Here is a 26,786-nt window from a genome sequence, read left to right as displayed (position 1 = left end):
GACCATGGACGGGCAAATTATGAACGCTTATCCCGACTACACTACTGAGGTTCAGTGACTGCACTCAAACTACACATAGAATAAAAAACACCTTTGTACCCTTGACTTGCAGCCTCTAGTACCCCGACAAACTTTGCACCACTGAGAATTGCAAGTCTCTCTTTTTCTCCATACCAGAAGACAGCATGTATTGGTTCCAGATGAAGGGGCTTGAAACACCTGTGCCAATGAAATAAGATGACAGGACTGATTAGAGGATGCGCCTTCCTAAGTGAAATCCCAGGAAAACTTCAAGGGCATCCCATGTTAAAAGAGGTGGCTGAGGAAAGGGCAAATTTGCGCTGTCAAACCAGAAACTGGTTTCAGACACTGGAAATCTGAGTCAGTGCTGGCACTTATGGCCAGTCCCTGTGGTTCACTCCTCACTCCAAGGGCAATGGATGACATCATCTGAACCACTTTGCTATGAGGTTGGTTGTAGCTGCCAGATCCTGTTGTAACTGAGAATTCAGGGAAGGAGGTGGAAGGCTCGATGGTGGGCAAGATGCAGTGGTCACTGTTATAGTCCTGGACTGGCGAGTGCCAGAATGACCAAATGGTTTTGCTGCACTCCACCGATCCATTTTAGATATGGATGTCCAAAGGAAGCATTTTAACTCAGGTTACTGTGTTCATGGTTATGGTTTTGGGATCTCGTTCTGACTCTCAACCTGGGAGTGGGAGATAGGGTTCTTGGTTTTTCATCTGCTGACTCGGCTGGATAATCACTAATTGGGCTTTTGGGTGGCACGTAAGACGGCCTGCTTCAGTGGTCTCCCTGGGTGTGCAGGGCTGGGTATGCACCTCCCTACAACCTTAGGTGGAATACTGGTTGAATTATAGCTGTGCTTTTTAATTTTGTCACTTGGAACGTCCGGGGGGTGTCTATCCCCTGGAAACAACATGAGACATACACTTAGTTAAAGCATAGGCACAAACAAGTTGCTTGCCTGTAGGAGACACACTTCACAGGTCAGAACTCAGGAAGGTGGGTAATGATGGGGGGCCAATGGTATTGGACAGCTTACTTGAGGGTGACTTTAGTGTGGATTGCGGAAGTTGCCCATTTTGTAGTTGACACACTCAGGTTTGGGGTGGCTGAGGGACTCCTGGATGGCGAGCCCTTTTCAATCATAGTAGTCTATGAAACCAAACATGCGACACAGTTTTTTCATCCTTTTGACCCCAGCATTACTGCAAGGTTTGTGCTCTCCAAGTGTTTCTCTGTGTGGGGACATGTGTGACCACAATTGCGTAGGTGAATCTGGGATGGACCAATCAACACCTCTGTTTCTGAGAACTCCTGGCCTCCAGGTCATAAAGCACTACCCGGACAGGCTGGAAACCATGCAGCTTTTGGCTATCTGGATTGCATGCACCGAGACACTATAGAGTACTCGTTCTAGTCCCTCATTCACCAACTCTACGCTAGGCTATGTGATCACGTCCTGTGGCCAAGAGCGCTAGACATGGTGTATTTCATGTGCACACTGTCAGACCAGAGTCCCCTGAGATTGGTTCTATCCGGGAGTAGAGGAAGGGAGCAAGTTCCACCTAGCGGTTGCAGGCAGAAGCGCTATTAAACAGTCTGGTTCAAGACCAAATAGGCACACATGTTACTCAATACATCACATGCTATCAAGAAACACACACAAAAAGGATCTCAAACAATTTTCAGAAGTAAAAGCTAATTCTATCCAAGCAATGGGCAGACCGAGACCCAGAAGATGACCTGGAAATGTCAACAGAAAGAGTGTACACACAGGTGCAGCAACGACGATCTGCCAGACTTCTTGTGCATAATCAAGACAGAACTTAAGAATGGCATCAAGCTAACACTGTTGTGCTCCTTTGTCACTGCCTTGCATATAATGTTGGTGCAGCTTCATGGCGTGCAGCTTCAATGGAGGAGGCGGCCACTCTATTGCAGATCCCAATGATGCGAATGCAGAACACAGACGCGGGTCAGTTTGGAATAAGAATGTGACAAACTAACATACAAAAGGAATTTAGGAACTGAGATGATAGGATGGTACTAGAACAAATGAAATTCTTAAGGGCATCCATCATAAATAAGGTAGTAATGAGACCCTTTGGACCTGTTGGTTTCATCCGCAGTCATCACACAGAATCACTTACTCATTTCCTCTTGACACATTGCCTTCAATTTGAGAAAAGGTATAGAATAGGTAGGGAAGAGTGGCTGTGAGATGTGGTAAAAAAGGGAAAGAGAACGGGATTCATTAGAAATGAGGAGAGATGAAGCTATCATGAAGTACATTTGATAAGGGTATCTTCTAGGACCTTTAAAGACACTTTGAGAATGGGAACTTGAAAAGGCTGCTGATGCCTAGGGCAGTGGTTCTTAACATGAGGTCTGTGGACCCCTAGGGGCCGCAATGCCTGTACTCAGGAAGTCCTTGGTTGTTTTATCTATCTAATTAATTAATATTAAAATTAATGCATCATAAATAACAGAGTATATACAAATAAAGAAGCAAAATTGAAAATCTGAAAACATTTTTCTATATTTGATTGTGAACTAAACAAAATATATCATCCTCAGAGAAATTCTTTGGTGTATATTTGTTTTTGTATTATTGTGTATTGTTTTGAAGTTCAAATCATAAAATTGCTTAGGCCGGAGGGTCCTCAGCTTCCAGTAGTGATTCAGTAGGGGTCTCTGGATTCCAGTAAAGATACAGTAGGAGTCCACAGTTTTAGGAGATGGCAAAGGAGGTTGGTTAAACAGAGGCGCGAGGAAGGTGTCAGGCTCACATTGAGGAAAGGTTCCATGGGAAACCTCAGACTGTAATAGTCAATCAGCCTTCATGCTGCTGGATGCTGATAGTCGTTAACCGATGTAAGAGGATGCATTCTTTCAATAAAAGAGCAATCATTCGGAAGTACTTACCCAACTCAGAAGCATGTGTAATCTTGATTAACAAGCTGTAGTTAGTCTTTGGCAATCAGACATTGACAAGGCACCCTCACATAACAAGGCACACTAAGACAGCATCAGAAAGCTAGGAATGGAAGATCAATTGTGGTACAAGACGCAGTGGTGTCTCATATGCCAACTGTCATGGCCCAAACTCACAACTCACAATGTTCAAAGCTGTTTAGCTATCTTCCTTGCAACCTGCAGTCCCACCTTTTTCTGTGCATATTTTCAGTAGCATGCAATGCATTTCTCTGCTCAAACCCTAATTCTGACTATTTGCACTCAAAACCAAACGTGCAGTACGGACAACCCAGCCTTTTCCCTCTAGCCCTGCTCACCTATCTTCAGTGGTGCATCTGGTGCCGGTGTTGCATAGAGTAGGTTTTCTGGTTTGAGATCACGGTGGACGATCCCATTTTCATGCAGGTACTATAGACAGGGAAAGAGTAAAGTATTCAACAAATTAAACACACTTAATTTTCACAACATTTTGCAGGACATCTGAACCTGTCAGATGATTGCTAACATATCAGGGGGTAATTTCTAATACATGCATAGTATAAAGCATAAAATACCCTGGCTTGCTTTTACTGACTCCTCAGGGTATGTGTTATAACACCGAAGTGTAACTTTAAACACAACCACACCACCTCTTAATACTACGGTTCGTTCTATATTTCAATACATCACTCTAGATGTGCTGGGAATGTTTGGCGTTCGGTTGCAGCTTCATTAATTTGTGTTCCCAACAGAAAATGTTAAGCAGAGCATTTGTGTTAATAAGAGAACAATGTATTTCCATAGCAACATCACCTTTCTAAGCGCAGATGCTGAGAAGCACCTCCGCATCCCTGGACTAAAGCATATAATTTAGTCGTTAGCCTACCACAAGTCACTCGAAGGCAGTCACTCGAAGGCTGTAATTCAAGAAACTAGCTCAGTGACTCACCTTGAAAGCCCTGCTAGGTTTCCAAGAACATGTGCAGAGGGTAGTATAGAAGCAATGCCTTGAGGGTACCAAGTTAGAAAAATACTAGTGTATCTTAAAAAAAATGAGAAACCAAATACATGGGCTAAATCGCAAATCCAACCTCTGAATTGATAAAATATGTATCCTACTGAGTATATTTCCTTTCCTGATACTCCGACTTTTGTTAACAAACATTATGAAAAATACCTGTAGAATATGTTCGGCGCTGTATGGATATCTGGATCCTGGTTAGATTTTACTAATCTGTATTTTCTTTCTTTGCCTCGCCTCTGCTCGTTTGTGGATTGACTGGCCTTGGAGTGACAGGGGCTCGGGATGTGCATTCACTCTAGACACTCTAGACAAGCACTGGGGGGGGGTAGAGGGGGGTTGAGGTGTGTCCTGCCTCCAGTCAGGGCTAGGATGAATAGACCTGGGCTGCATTTAGAGTATGTGAACGAGATTTCCTTGCACCTTAATGTGCCTGGTCTGCCTTACACCATGCTGTCTCCACCTCTTGCTAGGGAGCTGGACCAGAGAGGACAGAACTGGTTTTGACTGAGCACAGAGCCTCTCGGTCAGAAGAGAACAAAGACAAATGCTGTATAAATATTGGGGCCCAAACCCCAGAACTATAGAATACTGCTGGACTCAAGAGGAACCTCTGCCAATGAGCTGTAGGAGAACTACTGCCCCTTTACTATGTGCTGCCTGGGATTGGCCTTCAGTGGTTGTTTCTACAAAGGGCAGGATAAAAACTTTGCTGTGTGCTGTGTATCCTGCTTGAAGAAGAAGATCTCCGGGGGCTTGAAGTAGAGCTTGCCTCCTGTTCTGAAGTCTGAGGGACACAAAGACTTCACCACCAGCTCCCCTGAACTTCCTTGCTGGGAGTTCTGACCTGCCAAGAGGTGCCTGTTCTTGTTGCTGTGTTGGGCCTCTGGAGGTTGTTCCAGCTGTTGAGAGCTGAAAAAGAGACAGAACCAAGAGAAGCACGATGTATCCACACCCGTTTCTGACGCATCGCCGCTGTAGAAACAGAAGCAGCATCTTCCCGCAGCTTAAGAAATCGCCACACGGCGAATTCTGTACACCGATCTCCAAACCGAGTTCACCACACTGATTCTGACGCAGGCCCTGCTGTGTGGCTGCAAGATCCGACGCATCTTGGGACCGCGGCTGGAGAGACCGCTGCATCAAGAGGCGACGCATCCTCGAGCCCCACTCATCGCACCGGGATGCCAAGTCTACAAGAACGCCAGGGCCGCAGAAAGAAACTGACACATCACCTGCTCGCAAAGTAAGAAACCAATACTTCACCTCCCCTTCAGTAAGGAACCAACGCATCACCTCCCCTGCTTGGCAGTAAGGAACTGACGCATCACCTCCCCTGAAGTAAGGAACCGATGCATCACCTTCCCTGGGCATAAGGAAGCAAGGCATCACCTTCCCTGCGGCTGTTTTCATTTATGATTGTGACGCATCCAAGTTACTTTGTGTTGAAAGTGTTGCATCTTTAGTTAGCTATAGACAAAACTGGTGTGGTGTCCATTTGTTGTGTTTTCACTGTATTACTGTATATGAGCACAAATGCTTTACACACTAAATCTGAGATAAGCCGGTCTGCTCATGTCAAGATACCAAGGAGGTTAGCAGGGGTTATTTTAGAAGTGCATCCCCTTACCCTGACTAGGAAGAAGGGTCCCTACTTGGACAAAGGTGCAAACCATTGCCAACTAGAGACCCTAATTTCTAACTATGTCAGCGACTTGAACTGGTATATCTTCTGTATCGAGAGCCAGTGTCACTTCCTGAGGTGGGGTGTGATGTGTGTCCATCTGGGGAGGCCGAGTATGAGTCTAGCCACTGTTTTGTGTATTGTCTGAAGTCTGTTCAGAAGGAATGCAGTGATTCCTTCGTAGTGTTTGTTACCGCAGTCAAGTTCGCTGGTGATGAGGGCGTGCATGACGGTCCTTCTGGTGTTGAATGGGCCTTTGAACAGAGAGTGGTATTGAGCTAGGTGAAACGGCGCCACTCAGGAAAATCGCACATATATTAGTTTCAATAGATCCTAAATTCTGGACGGTGCTGTAAGGTGAGAAGAACTATTAACCTCCCCCAAAATTGTAGCCGAGGCCACTGAATACACAAAGGAAATCCTCAGCACACATCTGTAGTGTATCTAAACATTTATCTGCACATTGTATGCATGAATATTAACACAGTATTTTGAGTTTCTTGTTTTTCTTTCTTTATTCTTATAGCTTCTCTTCAGCCAAAACGTGTTTTGTCGCATACACTGGGAAATCATCCCGCAACTTTCTCAAGGCTCTAAAATCTTTGGTATATTCCTTTCTTATGTGGTGATAATTCCAAACCACTATGGGTAAAATATCTGTCTTCTGCACTCGAGAGTCACAGTTTTGGGCTACGTTGATGACGGAGCTGTCCTTACGAGCTTGTGGATTGGTCAGACGGAGACCTTTCCTGAATGAAGAACCGATTTTAAAGCAGAGGAAGTCCGCAAGGCTCTTTCATAGTTTTTGGGAGGGTGTGATGTTGTTCTCAGCAGCACTGGAATTCGAGAATTCCTTCACGATGGCATGGAGTTCCTTGCTTTAGTTTGCTCTGGCTTCGATATGGTCTGATAGTGCATTCTTTTTCGTTTCTTTCAGGAGAAGGTGATACTGCTTGAATGCTGTCTTGGAGGTGATACAGTCTTCTCTTATTTTGCTGATGTGGAACTTCCTTTCTCATTGTCAGCTGATTTCCTTGGTGGATTTTAGCTCATTGGTGAATGAGCTGGCTATTTTGGTTGATCTTTTGGTGTTGGCTGTCTTTGTGGGGGCGATTGAGTTCGCTCAATCTGTGATCCACTGGGAGAAGCTTTTTGCTGCTTATGGTGGGTTGGATGTTGAGTATGGGAAGTGAGAGTATAGTGCGTTGTTCCACTCGTCTTCCGATATCTTCCGGATCTTGGAGGCACAATGCCGGTGTTGGTGGGTCTTGAGATGGTGTAGAGGATGCTATAGTGGCCGGTCCAAGTGAGTTGTGTGGTGTAGCTACACTTGACTCTGTTGCTGTTTCTTTTCCTTTTCTGCACGTAAACATATCTTGTCCGCTCTGGTCATCTCCCGTTTAGACTACGGGAATGCCCTCTATAACGGCATCCCGGCCTATAGTCTACGGAGATTGCAATTGGTACAAAACCAGGCGGCCCGTCTAGTCTATTCTCTCCCTAGATCTCACCGTGTCACTCCTCTGCTAAAGGAACTCCATTGGCTCCCGGTTCGTGAGCGAGCATTATTCAAACTGGGATGCATGACTTTCTTGGCCCGTTTGGGTCTCGCTCCCGCCTTCATCTCCTCGGCGGTACAGCCATACGTGCCCTGCAGAGAATTGCGCTCATCTTCCCTTTGCTTACTCACGGTACCACGTTTCAAGCGCAAGAAATGGGGTGGAGCTAAATTCTCTTCCTTGGCCCCGGTGTTTTGGAACTCCCTTCCCATTCACCTTAGATCCTCCACCCAGTATCTTCCTTTTCGTAAGCTACTTAAAACCTTCCTTTTTTCTCAAGCCTTTCATTTGTAACTCCTCTCCCACTTCAGCTTAGCGGTCCTTTTTATATGTTCCATCTATGCCTGTACTTATAAGCGCCAAGAAACCGCATGGTGTACGCCGCGCTATATAAATACTTTAAATTCAAATTCAAGGAGAAGATGGGGTTGCATGTACGTCCTGCCGTGTGGTTCGGGGTGGTAACCAGTTGTTTGAGGCCGATGTTATTTATGCTCTCCAGGAAGTCAGTTGTGTTAGCATTGCTAGGATTGTCAAGATAGATGGGATTCCAAAGAAAGATGTAGCGCTCAAAATTGATGGTGAACAGGCGATGAGGTATGGCATTGCCGAAGCTGGGACGTGGTCCTGGTGGTCTGTAGGCAAGGATGCCTCTGATGGTGCTTTTTCTGACTGTGCAGAGTTGAAAGTTGAGATGTTCTATGATCAGTTTGGGTCATGCAATGGAGGATGTCCTTGAAGATGATGGCTATTTCACCTCCGTGTTTGTTGGTTTGGTCCCGGTGTGCTATTTTGTATCCTTTGAGGGTGGCGATGGCGATGTCTGGAGCACAGGAAGAGTTCAGCTAGGCCTCCTTGAGAAAGAGGATGTCCGGGTTGAGGGATGTGATTGTATGCCAAATCTCTGTGGTGTGTCTTCCGAGTGATTGTGTGTTGAGTAGGATGCACTGGAGGTTGTCCGAGGTAGTCGATACTAGTGGGCGTGGTCATATTTGCAGTGTCCCTGGTGTTGTTGTCAGCTTTGGTATTGTAAGGGAAGCAGCAGTACCAGCAGGAGAAAGGTCCTTTGGTGGTGTGTGGGGATGTATAGCAGCAGTGGTTGTTGAGGTATCCATAATCCAGGGCTAGGAAGTCGGCGGTGGTGCAGCTGTGTGGGATGGAAGAGCCAGGGGTCCAGGCACGGACAGGATATGGATTACGTGTGAGAAGCATGCAAGCTTGTGTCTAATCGATCATTTGCGGTGGAAGTGATCCCTATTACCAACAACTTGTCCAATATGAGCAATTGTACAACTACGAGCCCTCACTCACCACCTTCTTAGGTCTTAGGAACACTTACCAGAAAGGATCACTAGATAATAATCACATCCTAGTTGTATACAATTATCCAAACAACTTTGGAACACTTTAATACGGAATATTTTTTTTAACTGCTATTTTTTATTTTTCTTGCAAAGTCTTATTAAATCTAATTTATTTTCAATCTTTCAATGTAATAAAAGAGCTCCTTCCCAACACCAACAAATCTACTTTTCACCCCAATCTACATCTACAATCTACATTTCACCCCACGTGGCATTTCCTGACACTCTATAACACTATCCACCAGGAAATGGATGTGAGGTAAGGCATTTTATTTATTATTTACTTTAAAGTTTTATAGAGTGCGAACCAGACCTGTGAGGGTATCAGAGCGCTTTACAGGATTGAAGGGTGTTATACAAAAGAATTAGGAGGGGAGGGTACCAATTGGGTAAAATAGAGAGATACATTATACAAGGAAAAGCAAGCACTCTAAAGTCCCGGATACATTTGGGATAAAAAAAATAAGTAGTTACATTATGCAAGAAGGCATGCAGTCTCAACTCTTGGGTGGGTTGCCCAGGAGTTCAGAGTAGGTATCATCCTTATAAGCCATGGATAATGCCAAAGTAGTGGGTGGAACATGTCGCTGAGGTGATTGTAATGTGATCGTTATGAGAGGAATTTGCCTATTAGGAAAGTTTTGGTCTTCATTTTAAAGCTTGCCAAAGACAGAAGTCTTCTGATGGCGGGGGGGGGAGAGAATTCCAAATTCTTGGAGAGGCTTCCGAGTAGGCCCAATTGAAGTTTTTTTCCGGAAGTGGGCTGGTTGGAGCAGAAGGTCTCTGGCAGATCAGGAGTTTCTTGCTCCTCCAGATATCACGAGTTCTGGGCAAGAAATGCAGGGGAAATGGAGTAAAGAGCTTTGTGAGTAATGCAGGCCAGTTTAAGTTGCCAGTTCAGAGCTTTAAGGTGGGGAGGGATGTGGTTGAGTTTCTTAGATCCTGTTAGGAGTCTGACAGCGGAGTTGAGTGAGGCTTTCAATGGGGCCAGGGAGTTCTTGGGTAGACCTGCGAGAGTAGAGCATCCATATTCTAGTCTGGAGATGACTAGTGCCTGGATTGCCGTTTTTAGGTCAGAAGTGTTGTGGAAGGGTATCAGGTTTCTTAGGTAACTCAGGTGAAATCTGGCAGTTTTGGCCATCGAGTTGATATGGCCCGCATGTTCCAGCTGTGGTCTAGGGTTATTCTAAGGGATTTCGCAGAGTCCACAATGGTAGGATGGCAGTATAGCGCTATGATAGCCTTGAACCATTCCTGGATATCTGGATTGGTTTTGGGTGGGGAGATTAGAAGAAACTCAGTTTTATTTGTGTTAAGTTTAAGCTGGTTGGCGGTGAGCCAGTGAACAGTCAGCTTCAAGGCCTCATTCAGGGAGAGAATGTCCTCCGGTGAAGAGATTTTAATACAGATCTGTGTTTCATTGGCGTACATGAGGTAGGAGATATTGGCGGTGCGTAGCACCTCTGTGAGCGGTTCAAGGTAAAGATTGAAGAGGGTAGGGGAAAGGGTTGATCCTTTGGGAACTCCAACCGTGATCGGAGAGGGAGTGATAGGTTACCGTTGATGAGGACTCTCTGTGAGCGATTTTGGAGGAAGGACCTAAACAATTCAAGGACAGTGCCATCCAAACCTGTTAAAGATTGCAGGGATTTATTAGCATGAGCTGAAAGCCATTTTGTATTTGGCAGCCATTTCAGGTAGCCATGTGCTCGCCATGTGCGGTTTCCCTCTTCAGAGCCTTGCACGTGCTCAGAGAGGCCTAGGTAGTAGAATGCACCTGCTCCTCTTATAGAACTGTCAGACTTTTCTTGCTGATGTATGGAGAAATAACTCTCCTCCCACTTTGTTGAGCAAGCAGATCTTGCATGCCCATATAAGTCATTTTGCATGCTTAACGTGCCAGGACCTCCCCTTGGTCTTATGCTGACTATGTAACCCTAAGCATATATAAGGCCCCTGTTTTTTGTACTCCTTAGACTGCCTCATACAGTTTCTGAGGGTACTGTGTGATGTAGTCTCCCTCATCTGAGGTTAATAAAAGAATTCTTTTTATATTACAGCTTCTGTGTCAATCTCCTCTTTGTTGGTTTAAAGGGACCAGGTATCAGTGAGACCCCTGAGAAGGTTTCTATTTTCTTCAAATGGAGCTCCAACGTGGACCTCGTCAGGGAAGTGGCTATACAAGGGAGTGATCTTGACAGGTGCCAAGAATCTACTGAGGAAGACAGGACAGGACTCTACTAAGGAGGTACTCTGTGCACGGAGATTCTGGGGATTCTCTGTCTCTGCAGCCCAGTATATTTCTGATCTTCCTGATTTCGATCCTCCACATGTTTAACGCTCCTGACTAAGAACCTTTTTGGCGTGAGTATTTTAAAAATGACCGTTCGGTCATTCACAACTTGGCAGTTAGAATCTGGACACCAGGGATTGGTAAGGGTTGTTTTGATGGGACACTTGCTGTTGGTTTGATACCAGGGATTGGTAAGATTGTTTGATGCGGCTTACTGTTGGTTTGGAATTTGCATTGGCCAATTTTGGAATCTGTGATTGAGAATATATAAATTGCAATGTAGGCAAGTAATGAGGAGACTTTTCTCTACTTTGTATAAGATTTGAACGGCACAACGTACAAGCGTACTTTAAGTGCTAATTTGCATATAATATTTGCATATGTTGTAATATTTTTGGCATACCTGTTTCAAGCACACATCGAAGAATGTGTTGCTTTTTGGAGGTACCATAGTGAGATGTGAAGTAAATTAGCCGGCTCTCCTGGAGGGAATACCTAAATAGGTTTAGATATAAAAACATATTTCTTCCTTGGTGATTCTGTACCCCATGGAATTAAAATATGAATATAAAACAAACAAGGATCCTATTCTGAGCACTTTTATAAATGGAGATATGCAGAGCGATTCTTTTGGTGTTCTGTCAGCCGAAGCTAGTGAATTGAGTGTATTTTGGCTTCTTGAAAATAAAACAGTCTGTTGAGCTGTTTTGTGCAGTCTTTTGGAATACTATTGAGAAGCTCTTCTTGTAAATATGACTTACCACTAGTATTTACAAATGGTTTGGTTTAAGTAGAGTCTGTGGGCTGTCCTTTGTTTTTGTCCTAAGTGTTGATCTGTGGGTTAAATGTGTATTTAAATGTCTATGTGGTCTGTGGGTTCACATTGGTACTACTGTGAGTAAATAGCGATTGCACTACTTTTGTAAGAAGGGCTGGCCTTAAGCACGCAGTATTGTGTGTTCTGAGTGTATGACCCCCTTCTGTACATGTCTGGAATGAGCTCAATGTGTTATTTTTTTGCTGTCAGTATTCTGTAATACAAAATGTCATTTAATTAATATTAAATAAAAATCCAGAATTAAATTATATAACATATGCTACATAACTACATGTTACTATTAAATTGATAGAGTAAGCAACTATGCACATGTACAAACTACCACAAGGCGAAAAAAGATAAAATTAGAATTCACATTCAATAGGAATAAAATAGGCCTCAAAAAAGAAATTGTGTGTTTTGCAATAAATAAACTGAACTATAAAATATTACAGCATTTTCCATAGATACATTGTATTAGATATTAACAGGCAAAAATATCATCTGAGTAAATTGGATGTTGCTGACCTAAACACACATTATAGAACAATGCATTGAAATGCCTCAGTTTTAAATAGACTGTCGCCGTGCTTACATTTCAACACTAAAAAAAAGCTTTCCAACAGCTGTGTTTTAACTGTCGCTGAGAAACAGCTGTCATTTTGATTGTAGGCCACGGAGAGAAAGAGATGCTGACTCAGCTAGGATTTAAGTCAGTGCAAACCTGGTGTGAAACCCTGCATTTCAGACTGCTGTTTTCAAATTTAGAAACACAGTTTCATTATTTTAGATAACAGGGAAAAATGAACGGTAGGGATTTCCTCTCTTATCACCTTTTTGCATAGGCGCATTCGTGGTTCTGAAGTTAAATAATGACTGTTCTTTAAGCAGTGACGCACATTTTTTCATGTTTTAAGTTAGGCTTCTGTGCTTAGGCTTATGAATGAATGTGTCTAAATATGATAGGCAAGGGATGAGCAAAAAAATTATAGGATATTAATTTTTAAGTGCCCCAAATATCAAAGTCCAAATTGGGCAAAATTCACTATTTAAAATGCAGTTCTGCCATCCAGAGCAGCTTTTTAAACTGCCTTAGGCTTCAGTAAATGCATACATTTAGGTATAAGACAAACAGCTGACTTCTATATTGCTAGAAAAGTATACTGCACACTGTTTACAATTGAAAATATGTATCCAAAAACGAGCAGAAGTTATTCTCTTACCTCTAAACTGGCAAACAGGGGAATTGGTCTGCTTTCCAGCTCTGTCTCTAGGGTGATTTTGAATTAGGGAAAGCCGCATGGAAACCCTTACCCACAGAATAGGACAGCTGGGAAGGGTTAAAAGTCAGTTCTATATTTAGAAGTGTAGCGGGGCATCCAGCGAAGGTTTGCTTTGACATTTTGACCTCTGAAACTTTTTGAAAGATGACAGGGATGCACTGATATGAATAAAAAGGCAATATAATGGTATACCTGCACTTTCATTAACAGAAAGCTTTGCCATACATATACAGCACTAATGCTTTCAGTCTGATGATTACTGTACAAAAAATGAGGCAATGAAATTTAGTTTTAATTAATGTTCCCTCATGTTACCATTAGTATATTTGCCAAAGGTATTGGTCGTGGGTTATTCCTGTTTTAGCCCTCTCAAAAGTTTTTATATACCTCCTATAACTTTGTTTATGCCCAGTTGCTACAAATAGGGGTTGATAGTGTTGACAGAATTGAAAACTGTTTCAGGTTTCCTACTGTCAAATTAAAATGGGGATAGGAGGCTGGCTCCTCTACAAATTAAGGGTAGGCAAAATGTATGTTACTCTCTCGTTTTCTCAATTTTTGTTAGCCTGTCTAAGCTGTCTGTGAAATAGCAATGACGCATTTAATTCGCTATTCAGTAATACTGTTTTAAGCACTGTTAGCATTAATACAATGAATAAATATATATGTTATGTTACTGCCCATCCTGTTTGATGAAATTATGACAGGATGAGAAGTCTAGATTGCTGATCCCTTATTTGACCTTAGAGGGGAACTAGATGTGGGTAGTTTTTGCTCAAAAATTCTTAGGTGATAACACCATTATTGTATGTTATTCTCATGCTACATAGTTTTGCAAGGGCATTGCTAGTTTTTTTTAGCTAGTCTGTGTAAATAAACTGACAGTCCTTATTAGAGCTGATGTTGCATAGTTTGGATCATGAAAAGTAGAACGCAGGGAAGATGCTCATGTGATCCTTAGCAAACATTTTTTGAAGGAACTATTGTTTTATAGATAAGAACCCCTGTTAAATTAGTATTTTTAGACGTTCCTGTTGCTCCTATAACATGAGAGCATGGTCAATGTAGGTGATTTTATTAAGAGAAATCATTTTAGATATGTCTGCAGTCCTGTACAAGTAGTTTAAAATTAATGAGTAAATGTATAGAACATTTCCTTTTCTCTTGAGGGTTTTCAGATTAGCACACAGGATTACACCAATGTAAGGATTTAGGGTATGTCTGTGTTGTTTTTCCTAAGAATTTAGCAAATGAACACAGACTTCCTTGGCTGCTTGGGATTGGGTGATGTATTACTCTTGTCAGTTCACCAAAGAGTTCCTTTTATACTTCCCCATAGGTCCAGGCTGTTGTTTATTTACTCTCACATAGATAGATAAAAGTGGTTCTTGGGTGCCTTGCTAATATATGGGGCGTCCCAAGTCTAGGAAGTATTCTGAGACTATCCTCTCTGTTGATAGACTGTTTCTGTGCCTTGTCTAAAGACCTTCTGTTCTGTCCACCAATAGATATTTGCTGCCTTACAACCATTGCCAGAGGGGCCCGGACATCAGCTTCAGTCTGGGGAGTCAGTGTCAGCACCAGCCCAGCTTGAAGCCAAAGTGAAAATAACCAGCTCAGGCATTGCTGGCAACTAGGACCTCAGTGAAGGCGGAAGCCCTGGGATGAAGTGTGTACCCCTGCCACTGTCTTGGGCAAAAGACGGGGTCACTAACCAGAAAGGAGAAATTGTGGATCAAGTTTTTGATGCCCAGCTGAGAGTCGCAGATCAACCAGAATGTAGAGGAAGCTTTGCTTGAGGGGACCCCATTTGAAACAAGGGTTGCTTCAGAGATCACAGCAACAAGCCTCTGAATCTTGGTCCCAAAGTGAATGCAAGGTTGCACCTTTGTTTGTTGGTCAGGAGATTCCTGGGCACACTGGATGCAAAGTGTGGCCCCAACGAATGAGCAGTGTGCCAGCAGAGCAATACAGGAGTTAAGGAAGGACTTGAGTTTAGGGTATAGGTGCTGTGTCTCTGGTGCATGTTAGATTGAAGCGAAGGATACTGGTTCACTGCCTGAGACACTGGACAGGATCGCTGAGAGTATTTGCCCTGGAAGGTGACTGCCCTATCCTGAAAGAAGAAACCTTTTCCTTGAAACTGGGCTGTGATTCTTGAGTTGCAAGTTGTGCAGCTCCACCGTGGAAACAACAAGAGCCTGCCTGTGAGGCTCAAACCGACACAGGGAGAAGACTCCCCTCTGGATTGGTTGTACAGTGGCTTCAATTTCCCCAAAGACATCTTCTTTTTTGTCAATAATGTACCCCTTTGGTCATCCCATTTTTGAGGAGGAGCAGCCCTTTGCAGCTCTTCGTTCTAATACCTATGGCCCTGTGTGGTCCTCCTAGTCCGTTGGAGCCAGGATTGTTTTTGTAATAATCTGTTTAGTCGCTTTAATATTTGCATTAGTTATATTTATTCTGCACGAAAAACATTTTTCTGAGCAACTGAAAAATGTTACTTTGCCCTCCTCCCAAAAAAAATGATTGATGTTCTAGCCCTCCATAAAGGGAACAATGGAAAAGTCTAATGAAAATGTTTTTATTAGATATGTGCTGTTGGCTATTCTGAAATTGAAATGAATGGTCACTGAAATGTATAGGAGCCCTGAAAATGTTTTTACTAGATGGTTCTAGGACTTGCTTATGACTAGAACAAAAATTATACTTCTGTTAATGATAGTGGTGATTACTCTCTCCTGCTACCTGAATGTTAATTATGACCCTATGCTCTGTTCCCTTTGTATTCCTGCGTATACCTCATATATACCTGCTTAATGAGATGTTTAGAATGGAAAATGCCCACCTAGCAATCAATTAGGATATTGATAAATTTATGAAAATTAATGTGCAAATATTTTTTGTGTTCCTACTGGATCATAGGAATGTCTTTAGCTCATGCTAAAAGGACTATCTGTTAAAGATTGCAGGGATTTATTAGCATGCGCTGAAAGCCATTTTGTATTTGGCAGCCATTTTAGGTAGCCATGTGCTCGACATGTGCTGTTTCCCTCTTCAGAGCCTTGCACATGCTCAGAGAGGCCTAGCTAGTAGAATGCTCCTGCTCCTCTTATAGAACTGTCAGGCTATTCTTGTATATGTATGGAGAAGTAACTCTCCTCCCACTTTGTTGAGCAAGCAGATCTTCCATGCCCATATTAGTCATTTTGCATGCTTACATGTGCCAGGACCTCCCCTTGGTCTTATGCTGACTATGTATCCCTAAGCATATATAAGGCCCCTGTTTTCTGTACTCCTTAGACTGCCTCATACAGTTTCCGAGGGTACTGTGTGACGTAGACTACCTCATCTGAGGTTAATAAATGAATTATTTTTATATTACAGCTTCTGTGCCAATCTCTTTTTTGTTGGTTTAAAGGGGCCAGGTATCAGTGAGACCCCTGAGAAGGTTTCTATTTTCTTCAAACCCATCCTGAGTTTCAGGCATTCAAGGAATATTTTTTGGTTAACCTTATCGAATGCATAAAATAAAAGTTTAAGAAACCACCTTGTATAGATAGGGGACATAAAACTACATGGTGTGTTCTGGGCATTCAGGGTTTTAAAGTAAAACATAATTTTTCACTGACTGGGAAATATCTGGAATCCAACTCTATGATGCAAATTCTGACATTAAAAAAGCTGATGCCACAAAGCAAAAGCAAAGAATCTTGCTAAAAGAGGGATCCATTATAGATTCTTAATGATCTATTAGCCATGAGGATACTATAAATTCTGGGATTTAAATATTGTTGAGAAGATTGTGTAAAAGAGTTTTCTGTGAATTGTCACATATATAGACCATGAGTACTGAACAAGTGGTTTCCCAGCTGTTGCTTGTAAAGGGTTTATTTATGTTAAACTCATTGCCATGTATGAAACATATTTCTTTAAAAATCAATTTCAAGGGCCCGACATCCCAGTCTACAGTTTTACTTCATTGTAGGGTGATTGTTTTATAACACGGTAGCGCTTATTGGCCAATTAGCCTCCTAGATCAAGAAATCTGAAGAGTTCTAATAAGAGCTAAACACGTGTGCCAGGGACTGCTTTTATTCATTCTAGGTTGGCTTGGATGGTATTTTACCAATCCAAAGCTGTTTTACTATGCCTGGAATGGTAAAAGGCAATTGTCATTTTTCAGCTCAGCGTTGATGGCACTAGCTGATCCTGTAAATAAAGACTTTGCTTCAAAAGTGGCAAATGGCTTTGTCACTGTCTTAGCTCAGCATGGATGACACTATGCTACACTTAAAAACTGTGCAAGAAAAACAAACTTTTGCGGTGAGTACTTTTAGAGTGTCAGTGGTATGTCATACAGTGCTCCATGTAAAGGATTAGCTCTTTGACTAAAACTTGGGAATTACTTAGAGTTCCCTGCTTCCTTTTTTGGCATAATTTAAATGACAAAGAATAAACGTAGGGAGGGTCAAATAGGGCTATATTTAACGACCAAGACCACTCATGCCCTGAGAATGACTGTCAACAAACGAAAAAGTGGCCTGGTCAGGAAACTGTAAGTGTGCCGCAACTGAACTAATGCCCCAAAACCATTAGTAGCACTAGAAGTGATGACCCAGCTCTGCTAAGAAAATTCCCATCAGCCCACCCATTTGGTGGAATGTCGTCATGTGGGAGATGTCACCAGTCCAATTCTCAAACAGTGCACCTAGTCATGGTGCAGAGATGGATTAACATGGTGTGAATACAGACCACTGGGCTTCACTGGTGATGCTAATGGGGTGCAGTGCAAAAAATTAAAGTGAAAAACGTGAAAGTAAAATTGACTCCAAGGGCCAAAATTAATTTTAATCAGTATGGTGCTCGGGTCAAAATTAAAATTGCCAAAATAGTTTGAAATAATAACTATATGTGGGCAAAGTGAGTGAAGGTCGACATGTTTCAGCTGTATTGACTGTTGGTCTTAGCTTTCTTCAGGACCATTGGGAAACTGCGACTGCAAATCAAAAGTAGTGATGCACGCTAATGTACATTGGATAAGTCCTACCAGTTCCTCTGAGCCCAGATGAATACTGTAGGAAGTCCAGAACTTTATGTATCTCCCAGCATTATGTGGGAGTACGCCTCACCTCACCCGGAACCCACTCGGGAAAAAGGGAGGCCCCGCTCTGTCCGTCGGTACCTCGATGCCGGCGTCCGAGAAGGGCTATTGCTTTGTCTTATACTGGATGCTCCCTTGTGTCTGGACAAAACTATGTCTAGCTGAGGAGCTCTAATTAGAGAGAAATACATGTGTCAGTGACCGCTTTTAATAATTCCAGGTTAACTTGGATGGCATTTTTCCAATCCAAAGCTGTAATACTGTGCCTGGAATGGTAAAATGCATTTTTCATCTCAGTGTGGATGGCATTAGCTAATGCTGTGCTTAAAGACTTTACTGCAAAAATTACAAAGGTCTGTGTAACTTTTCTAGCTTGGCATGCATGACAATATGCTAATATACTATGTTTAAAAACTCGGCTAGAAAAATAGACATTTGAAGTGAGTAATTTTACAGTGTTGATGGTGTTGTAGAAGGTTACATATAAAGGAACTGCTTCCCACCTGAAACATGGGAACTGCCCACAGTTGCCTACTTCCTTTTTTGTATAATTTAAACTGCACTCTATGTCTAGAAGAGTATTGCTTTGACTTATACTGAGTGCTCCTTTGTGTCTGACAAAGCTATGTCTTTCTCACAAGCTCTAATAAGAATGAGGCAAGTGTTAGGTACTGCTTTTATTCAGTCCAGGTTCAGTTGGATGATAATTTACCATCCAAATGAGTAATACTGGTCTTGGAGTGGTAAAATACTTTTTTCATTCATCAGCTCATCCTGGATGGCTGTAGCTAATCCTAAACTTTAAGACTTTGCTGCAAAAATGGCAAAGTGCTTTGTCACTTTTCTAGTTTGTCGTGGGTGGCACTATGCTAATTCTAATCTTAAAAACTCTATGCTAGAAAAACAGCCATTTGAAGTTAGCAGTCACAGAGTGGCAGTGGTGTTGTAGAATGCTTCATATAAAAGAGCTGCTCTCAGCCTAAACCGTCTGAGCTACCAGGAATTTACCTCTTTTTTTGCATAATTTATATGGCACTCTAAACCTGAAATGTTATTTTTATATATATATATAGCCACACACACACACAAACACATGTTTTAAAATATAATACAAAATGAATAATTAAATATGTTATTATAAGAAATAATAATTATCTTACTTTAAAAAGTTACTTTTTTTAACTTGTATTAAACATTAATTTAATTGCTTAACCCAAACTTTTTATTGGATTTAATACATATTAAATAAAAAGAAAGTGCTATTTTATTTTTTGTAAAAATGTACATTGATAAAAGAAATTAATCTATTTAATTTAGTATTTTATTATTTAATATACCTTCATTGTGAAGAGTGAATATGCTCCAATATTTTATTCGCTCTATGGTAAAAAAAATGTTTACTTTATATGTAACATGAACATATTTTTAATTTTCAAAAGAAATACAATAGCCTTCATTACTATTCTCTATATTTGACCATAGGGAGATCTCCGCTGTGATGGTGGAGAACTCAACCTATGTGAGAAAAGTTAGTCCTTTTACGCTTGTAAATTGATTCTTTAGATGTCTCCACCCCAAACTCATGAAGGGGGACTCCTAAGTCTACACTTAGGTGTATATTTACAATCAGAAATGGTGAATAGCGATAAAGTGGGGACTTACAAACAGGTACAGGAGAAATTTTAAACATGTGTAAAGTTACACATGTACCCTCATTATTCACAGTTAATCCGGTTGTGGGTACTCTAAAAGAAGGTGCACACATTGGGTGTGAACCATTATGAAGGATTGTGCTCCTCTAAAGTTGTCTATGTGGGTCCTAACTGACATCCCATTCTCCCTCTGCTACCTGTCTCCCATGCTTCCACTGCTGGCTATAAACACGCTTTTGAAAAATTGGCCATACTTGTAGATTTGTCACTAATGTGTACCAAACATATAGGTGACAAACTGCATAGATCCCGATTTTATGCATGAGAATCTGCCGTCTATGTCTGCAGATTACATTTATAAAACATACTGGCCCAGTAGCCCCTTTCATTTTCTTAGGAGATGGTGAAGTGTGTGGAAGAATCATTAGATTTTATAAGAGTTCCAGATACAAATAATCAAAAACGGTGTAAAATAACTTAGCAGGTTTTTGTTTTAATATATGACTAATGTGTAATGCCTAATGCACCTAGTTAAAAAAGCATTGCTAATAAGTTAGAGAATCGTTCACCTCTATTATTTCATGAATACAATAATAACTACAGGGCCATTTTACCTCACACTGGCAAGCAAATTGAAGAGCTAGCACCTACCCAAAAGAAGGTGTTTCTCATTGTATTATCATAAAATCTAACCATGCATCTCAGTAAAATAAAGAAGTTATAGTATGGCGACCCTCTGCAATGATGGAAGCAATTCTCAAACTGAAAATATATTATGTGTACATATTGTGCAAAACATGTGGGCTCTGGGATTTATTCACTTTGTTATTAGGCCACGAGTCTAGTACATTTCAGGTTTGTTGTGGAGTTCTTAATGTAACACGTGCCATTCTTCCCAAGCCCAGTGAATGGGTAATAGTGACCTATTTTATTATTCTTTGACAGTTTCTCTAAATGGCCTGTATGGGGGTTGTCTTCAGGGCACAGGGCTAGTAAATTTGTAGTTCTTGCTATGGCTGTACATTGCAGAGTGCACGTTTGTTTAGCAATTTTTTAGCAGCAAACCAAGGAGCTCCATTTATAGTCTGAGGAGATGGGGGAGGGTCAAGTCAAACCGTTTTAGGTCGATTATTGGCATGATATTAAAACGCTTTGACCTGACAAAAAATGTTTGACTTCAAAATATAAACTTTTTTTTGCTTCTTTCAGTCACTGCTGAGTTTTTCAACGTTGTCAAATATTAGCTTTAGTGCCATATCCTTTACACCATTCTGAGATCTTTTGTATGCGGTTTAAGGTATTTTGAAAATTAACAAGCATGTCACTTGTAGTTTTGTTGTTTTTAAGTTTAAGTTTAACTTAAGTTTAAGTTACGGAGAGCAAAGTCAGCCATGATAAGGTTCAAAATTTCTGTTTATTGTTCTAACAATCAGAGAGCACCTTGGCTTGGTTCTGTATCTTGAAGAGTTGAGGATACTCTGCCTCCCAAGAAATCTAGCTTGATTGCTCTGTTACCTCTAACTCATTATTTGGGTATTTTCTGTTGGCCACTCACAGAGTCTAAAGGAAGTGAGGGAGAATAGAACCAGGCAGTGTCTGACCAGTCCTTGGGAGTAGAATGATATGTCTTAACTCCTTTTTTACCTGCAGTTAGGAGGTCATGGATGGGCTCTCTCGAAAGTGGCAGAAGAGTGCAGTCTAAAGTTATTGCCGAGTAAAAATACAGATAACTTTGTGTTGCAAAGGGTCCTTCTGTTCACCCCAATATAAGATGACTCCTCAAGAAATGCGATTAGGTGAGGATGTCGGTTTCTCGCTAATAATGCAATTTGTTTGACAAATGTCTGATTGTCTGCTGGGGGATGATAAATAAGGTTAATTGTATTAGGAATTGTGGGGCATATTATCAAGGAACGGCGTTATAATTATCGCTGCTTTAGCGGCAGAAAACTGCCGCTAAAGCAGCGACAATGGGCTTGATAATACGCCCTTGAGAATTCCAATAGAAGCCCATGTTCTGCTGTGAACATGGGCTTCTATTGGAATTCTCAAGGGCATATTATCAAGCCCCTTATCGCTGAATTAGCGGCAGTTTTCTGCCGCTAAAGCGGCGATAATTTTAACTCAGTTCCTTGATAATATGCCCCTGTGTCTGTTGTCTCAATTTCAACTAAAAGGCATTAAAAGGTTGGGCATTAAAAGGTTAAGAAATAATTTTTTTACAAATTTGTGCGTCAAAAGGAATCATTATTTAAAAAATCGCCATACCTGTGCCTATTTTCTGTAGGCAAACTAGTTGAATTATGGTTAGTAAGTGAAGCCACCATCCTATTAGAGGTATCCGATATGCTGGTTCTGTGCCCGAAATGTAAGACCATTTGCTATAAAATATGTGAGTGTTATAGCGAGTGCTCTATAGTATTGATTGAACATTCTCAGTAATGGTAGCTGTGGCAAGTAGAGCCTCAAAGCAGGTGGTCAACTGAAGGAAAGCTTGTCATGCCTTGTTAGATTTAGTAGTCAGGACTAAAGTCAAGTGGATGGAGGTATGGTCTGTAGAGACTAGAGATGGCTATGCTAAACTGGTTTGAAGTTCAAGAAACTTTACTATGGTTTGTGCAGCTATCATCACATGTAACTTTTTCCTACAGGTGCCATGATCCTTGAAGTAACTGTGAAAGTGTCTAAGTGTGTACTTCTTATTACTGTGGGGAAGCTCTCCTTCTGAAAGCCCATTCTTTTAAGAAACAAAAACATTGAAGCAATCTTTCTCAGGAAGTGCCTGCAGGAGATGGAACTCTATCACTACTGTTATCAGGACGAACCCCTCCTATGACTACGGAAAGAATGATCTAATTTTCCACTGATATTTACAAATATGACAGGAACTATCACCACTTGTAATTAGTGATAAACAGCTAAGCCGTACCAAATAACTGGACAGAGGTTAAATCTCAGGACTATACTCATCTCTATGACACTGAGACTAATTCTAAGTCAACCTTGTGTACAAAGACAATAAATATTAACCTACACCTCTCATTTTATATGCGCCCCTAAATAATACTGAAATGTCCCTGTCTGCATGGTCACGCCCAATCGTTTAGATTTTCTCCAACCACTTTTTACTGAATTAGGTTTTGTTGGCTTTAGGACTCCTTGCACTTTGCCACTACTAAACAGTGCTAAAGTGCTTGTTCTCTCTCCTTAAAACATGGAATAGTTGGCTATCGCCAGTTTGGCATATTTAATTTACTTGTAAGTCCTTTGTAGAGCAGTACACCATATACCCAGGGACTTAAATTAAATTCTACCAGCAGCAAGTATTGTGCCACTCACTTAAGTAGCCCTCTAAAACATGTCACACTGTAATGTCGACTTGGCATTTAAAACTTCTTGTCAATCCTTAAACTCCCCTTTTAATACATGTAAGTAACCCCTATGGTAGGTCCTAGGTAGACTGTGTGGCAGGGTGCTGTGTAAGTAAAAGGTAAGACATGCACTTTTAGGTTATACCTGTACTAGTAGTTAAAAGCTTCCAAATGTGTTTTTCACTACAGTGTGGCCTACCCCTCTCATAGGAAACATTGGAGATTCATCATTACATTTAGTAAGCTGTAATTCCTAAATGAGAGTGAGTAGATCTATCATGTTCGGTATCTATGGACTTGTAATGATAAATCCTCTTTAATGGCAACGTCGTATTTATTATTACAATTTTGAAAATACCACGTTTAGAAAGCTGGCATTTTCCTGCTCTTAGCCCAGTGTGCCTGCAGTCTGTCTTTGATACACGTCTGGGGAGGGTGACAGCTGGACTTTGTGTATTCTCTTTCACAGCAACATATTAAGAAAAAACAACCCTATCTTCTAGAAATTAAGTCAATCATTTATTAGAGCTCAAAAATAGTCATATTTTATACATACATTTTATTGTATACTCTTTCTTTTTCCAATTTTATTCACAATATGAAAAATTCTATGCAATTCACATTCAAGTCATTTACATTTCATAATACAATATTGCACAGCGTTTTCAAAGCCTGTGACAATCTCTAGTAAATAACCTTTTGCAATGACTATCTCTAGAATCACTACATCACACTCATCAACATTCAAACACCAATACCCCTAGTCGTTCTCATTCAGTACAACCTTCCATTCTAATAAAAACATATATATTTATTATAGAACATAATTCTCTCCAAATGCAGACATAATATAATCAAACTCATAACTATTTTTTTTTCTTAATACACCTTCTATAAATATGTATGTTATATATAATTATTCAAAACCACACATTTATTTCCATACATCTTTCAATGGTTGTGGACCATATGTATTCATAGAGTGGCACACAGTTTAATCCTTTGCGCTTTCAGTGAGAAACCCCTTCATCAGGACAGCCACTTGACATTATGCCACAACTAGTCACCAATAGGCCTGCAGGAAATAAAATTCAGATCCTTCTAAGCAAAACGCACAATTTATAATCATAAATAATAACCCTAATCCTCCTACTCAATATTTTGTGTGTGCCAAAAAAAGAAATATAATTGTTCCAAAGATGTGCCTATAAAGAGATTCCATCACCTGATAAAACACCTTGAAAATTGGCCCTAGATAAAATGCATGCATCCATGTGGTATTTCTCTACTGAAGCAAGTGCTGAATTTTATAACTCTTGTTGACCGAGCACATGTACAAAGTATGTCACATACATTATCAAACTCCTTCTGTAAGGATATGACCCCACCCACTATCTCATCTATCACTGTGGCTTACTTTTAACAAATGTTCATTCATCCTTAGGGAGATCTATTAGATAAAAGTAAGATGTTATGCATACAAAGTGTTTGCACCTCCATGGTCTACTTAAAACTAGTGAAAAGAGAGCGGAAAACTCTCTAACTCCTTTTGTTACCTGATTATCAAACCAGGCAAACCTGGAATCTTGAGTTCTTTCATGTTCTTGCTACCATTGAGAAAAGTGTCCCATATAAGTTTCAATTACTAAGGAAAGGACCCAAAATTAGCTGTTCAATATGCATGAGATGTGCTCCTATACCTGTCCTTGGGTACATTTAATGAGTTTAACACATAAGAGTAAACAATTACTAAAATGAACTGAATGTATGTAATTATTCCTTTCAATATGGGTATATGTAATCTGGGTAAGGCGGACTCTTGGGAAATTTCTGACTATAACAAATGTGCGGGACTACACAACCGTAAAGCTGGGTCTGTTCAATGCCCACTGCCTGCCCAGTCAGGGTGAGGTTTACTAAGGTTATTATTGGCTAGACAGCACTCAAGACCCACAGTCCTGGGATGGTCTCCCCAAGGCAGGAACCCACAGTACTGGAAAGGCCTCTGCTGCCAGCTCACATTAAGAAGCTCTGACAGGGCTCCAGGTCGGAGCACCAGGGGCACTGATGCAGAAGACCCCGGGAGTGGGCTCCCATTCCCAGCCCATTGTGTTACTTAGGGTCCAGTATGGGGGCCTGCATGCCTGGGCAGGCCTCCCTTGTTTGGCTGAGAGAAAATGCTTTGACCAGGCCCTGGGTCAGAGCTCCATAAGGCTTCCCACAGCCCCATGCTTGAGGACCAGCTTGGCCTCTAAGAACCCAGCCTAGGGAGCTCATGGTCCCTCCAAGGGCAGGATGAAACCTATTCATAAGACATGATGCAACCAGATGATTGTCCTACAAGCTTGGTCATTTGGTTACTCTTAGCTTGCCTATCTGGTCATGCATTCAATAGGAATCAATGGTACACCCCTACGGCCAGGCTGTCCTGAAACTCCCAGGAGGGCTCATTTGGCTCTTAAAGACCAGTCAGTCAGTCAAAGAGTCTTAATTTAGCCGATAAAGGCCATAAAAGCATGTGAGTTAAAACAAATGTACCGAAGACACATATAAATACATAAAGATTTAAAAGAAACCATGAGTACATAACCAAATCCAGCTCTAGGAGGTCAGACATATTTTCTGAAATGCCCCCCTCTGTCACTCAGTGAGCATAGATCACAAAAAAAGCAAGTAGCCGTCCTCAAATTGCTAGGGACAAGGAGCTAGGAACCCTCATGGTGTGTGGTTGTTCTCCCCTGGTGCCGCAAGGGCACGGTCCCAGGTTCCCAGGGGTGCGGGTCCAGAGTTGACTTTCAACCTTGTCCGATAGACCTTTCCTCTGAGCCTACCTTCCCGGAGAGCAGGCAAGGATGTCAAGCTGGAATCCCTGGGCAGAGTGGGCTGCTCAGAGATGTTTTGGCCAGCCCGGTACTCTGACTGATTCAGCACACTTGATCCATTTAGAAATGGACTGCTTGGTCACCCCAGGCTTTTGTTTCAATCAAAGGGCTTTCACCCTGCCTGGACTGTCCAACTCAAGAGTCTGTCTTTTTTGGGGGCCAGCCAGCAGAGCAAAAGCCAAACAGCATGGCAGCTTGTGCCCCTCTCAGTGTTCTGAGGAGAGTGCATGGGGTCAGGAGGAGCTATTCCTGGATGCTGCCTGGTGGTCTGGGCCCTGAACGCCTGTCTGTTGCCCTTCTCCACCTAGTTCTGAGTGGAATGACTGTCTCAAGGCCAGCAACCCTGTGTCTCTCCCAGGCTGTGCCTCTCCATTCCACTTTCATGGAGAAGGTGTGCCCACTGGTGCCCATGTGACTACGCTGTCCTCCAGACCCCTGCAGACAAGCAGGAGCTCCTGCCACAGGCTCCCAAGGGGGGATGAAGGGCAGTCTGGGATAGGCACGCTGCTCCTCCTCCCATCCAGCAGCTGTGGCTCTCTCGTCCATTCTGCCATAGCATATGCTTGTCTCAAAGTTTAAGTGAAACCAAAACTGGGTCGAGACCCTGAGGTAGTAAGGCCAAGCCTCACATAATAAATAAACAACAAAATAATTGTCAGTACTACCAAATTATTCTACAATCTATTTTTAGGGAAGGACGTATTTTGACACTAAACAATATGTACTGTAGACCACTTTTTCTGTCAGAAATAAAACAATTATTTTTATTTTAT

General features: G+C 41.7%; 1 protein-coding gene across 2 annotated transcripts in view; it reads right to left on the bottom strand.

The window, feature by feature from the left end:
• CAMK4 (calcium/calmodulin dependent protein kinase IV) overlaps positions 1 to 26,786 on the bottom strand; it is a 1,210,775-nt gene that overhangs the window by 187,823 nt on the left and 996,166 nt on the right. For both annotated transcript variants that reach the window (XM_086961011.1, XM_086961012.1), the window contains exon 6: positions 3,322 to 3,412. In XM_086961011.1, the coding sequence (XP_086817137.1) occupies positions 3,322 to 3,412 (91 nt within the window). The remainder of the gene's footprint in view (positions 1 to 3,321; positions 3,413 to 26,786) is intronic.

This window comes from Lissotriton vulgaris, chromosome 3_1 (genome assembly GCF_964263255.1).
Source record: "Lissotriton vulgaris chromosome 3_1, aLisVul1.2, whole genome shotgun sequence".
NCBI lineage: Eukaryota > Metazoa > Chordata > Amphibia > Caudata > Salamandridae > Lissotriton > Lissotriton vulgaris.
The sequence above is the reverse complement of the archived record's forward strand: the minus strand, read 5'-3'. Positions and strand labels throughout refer to the sequence as shown.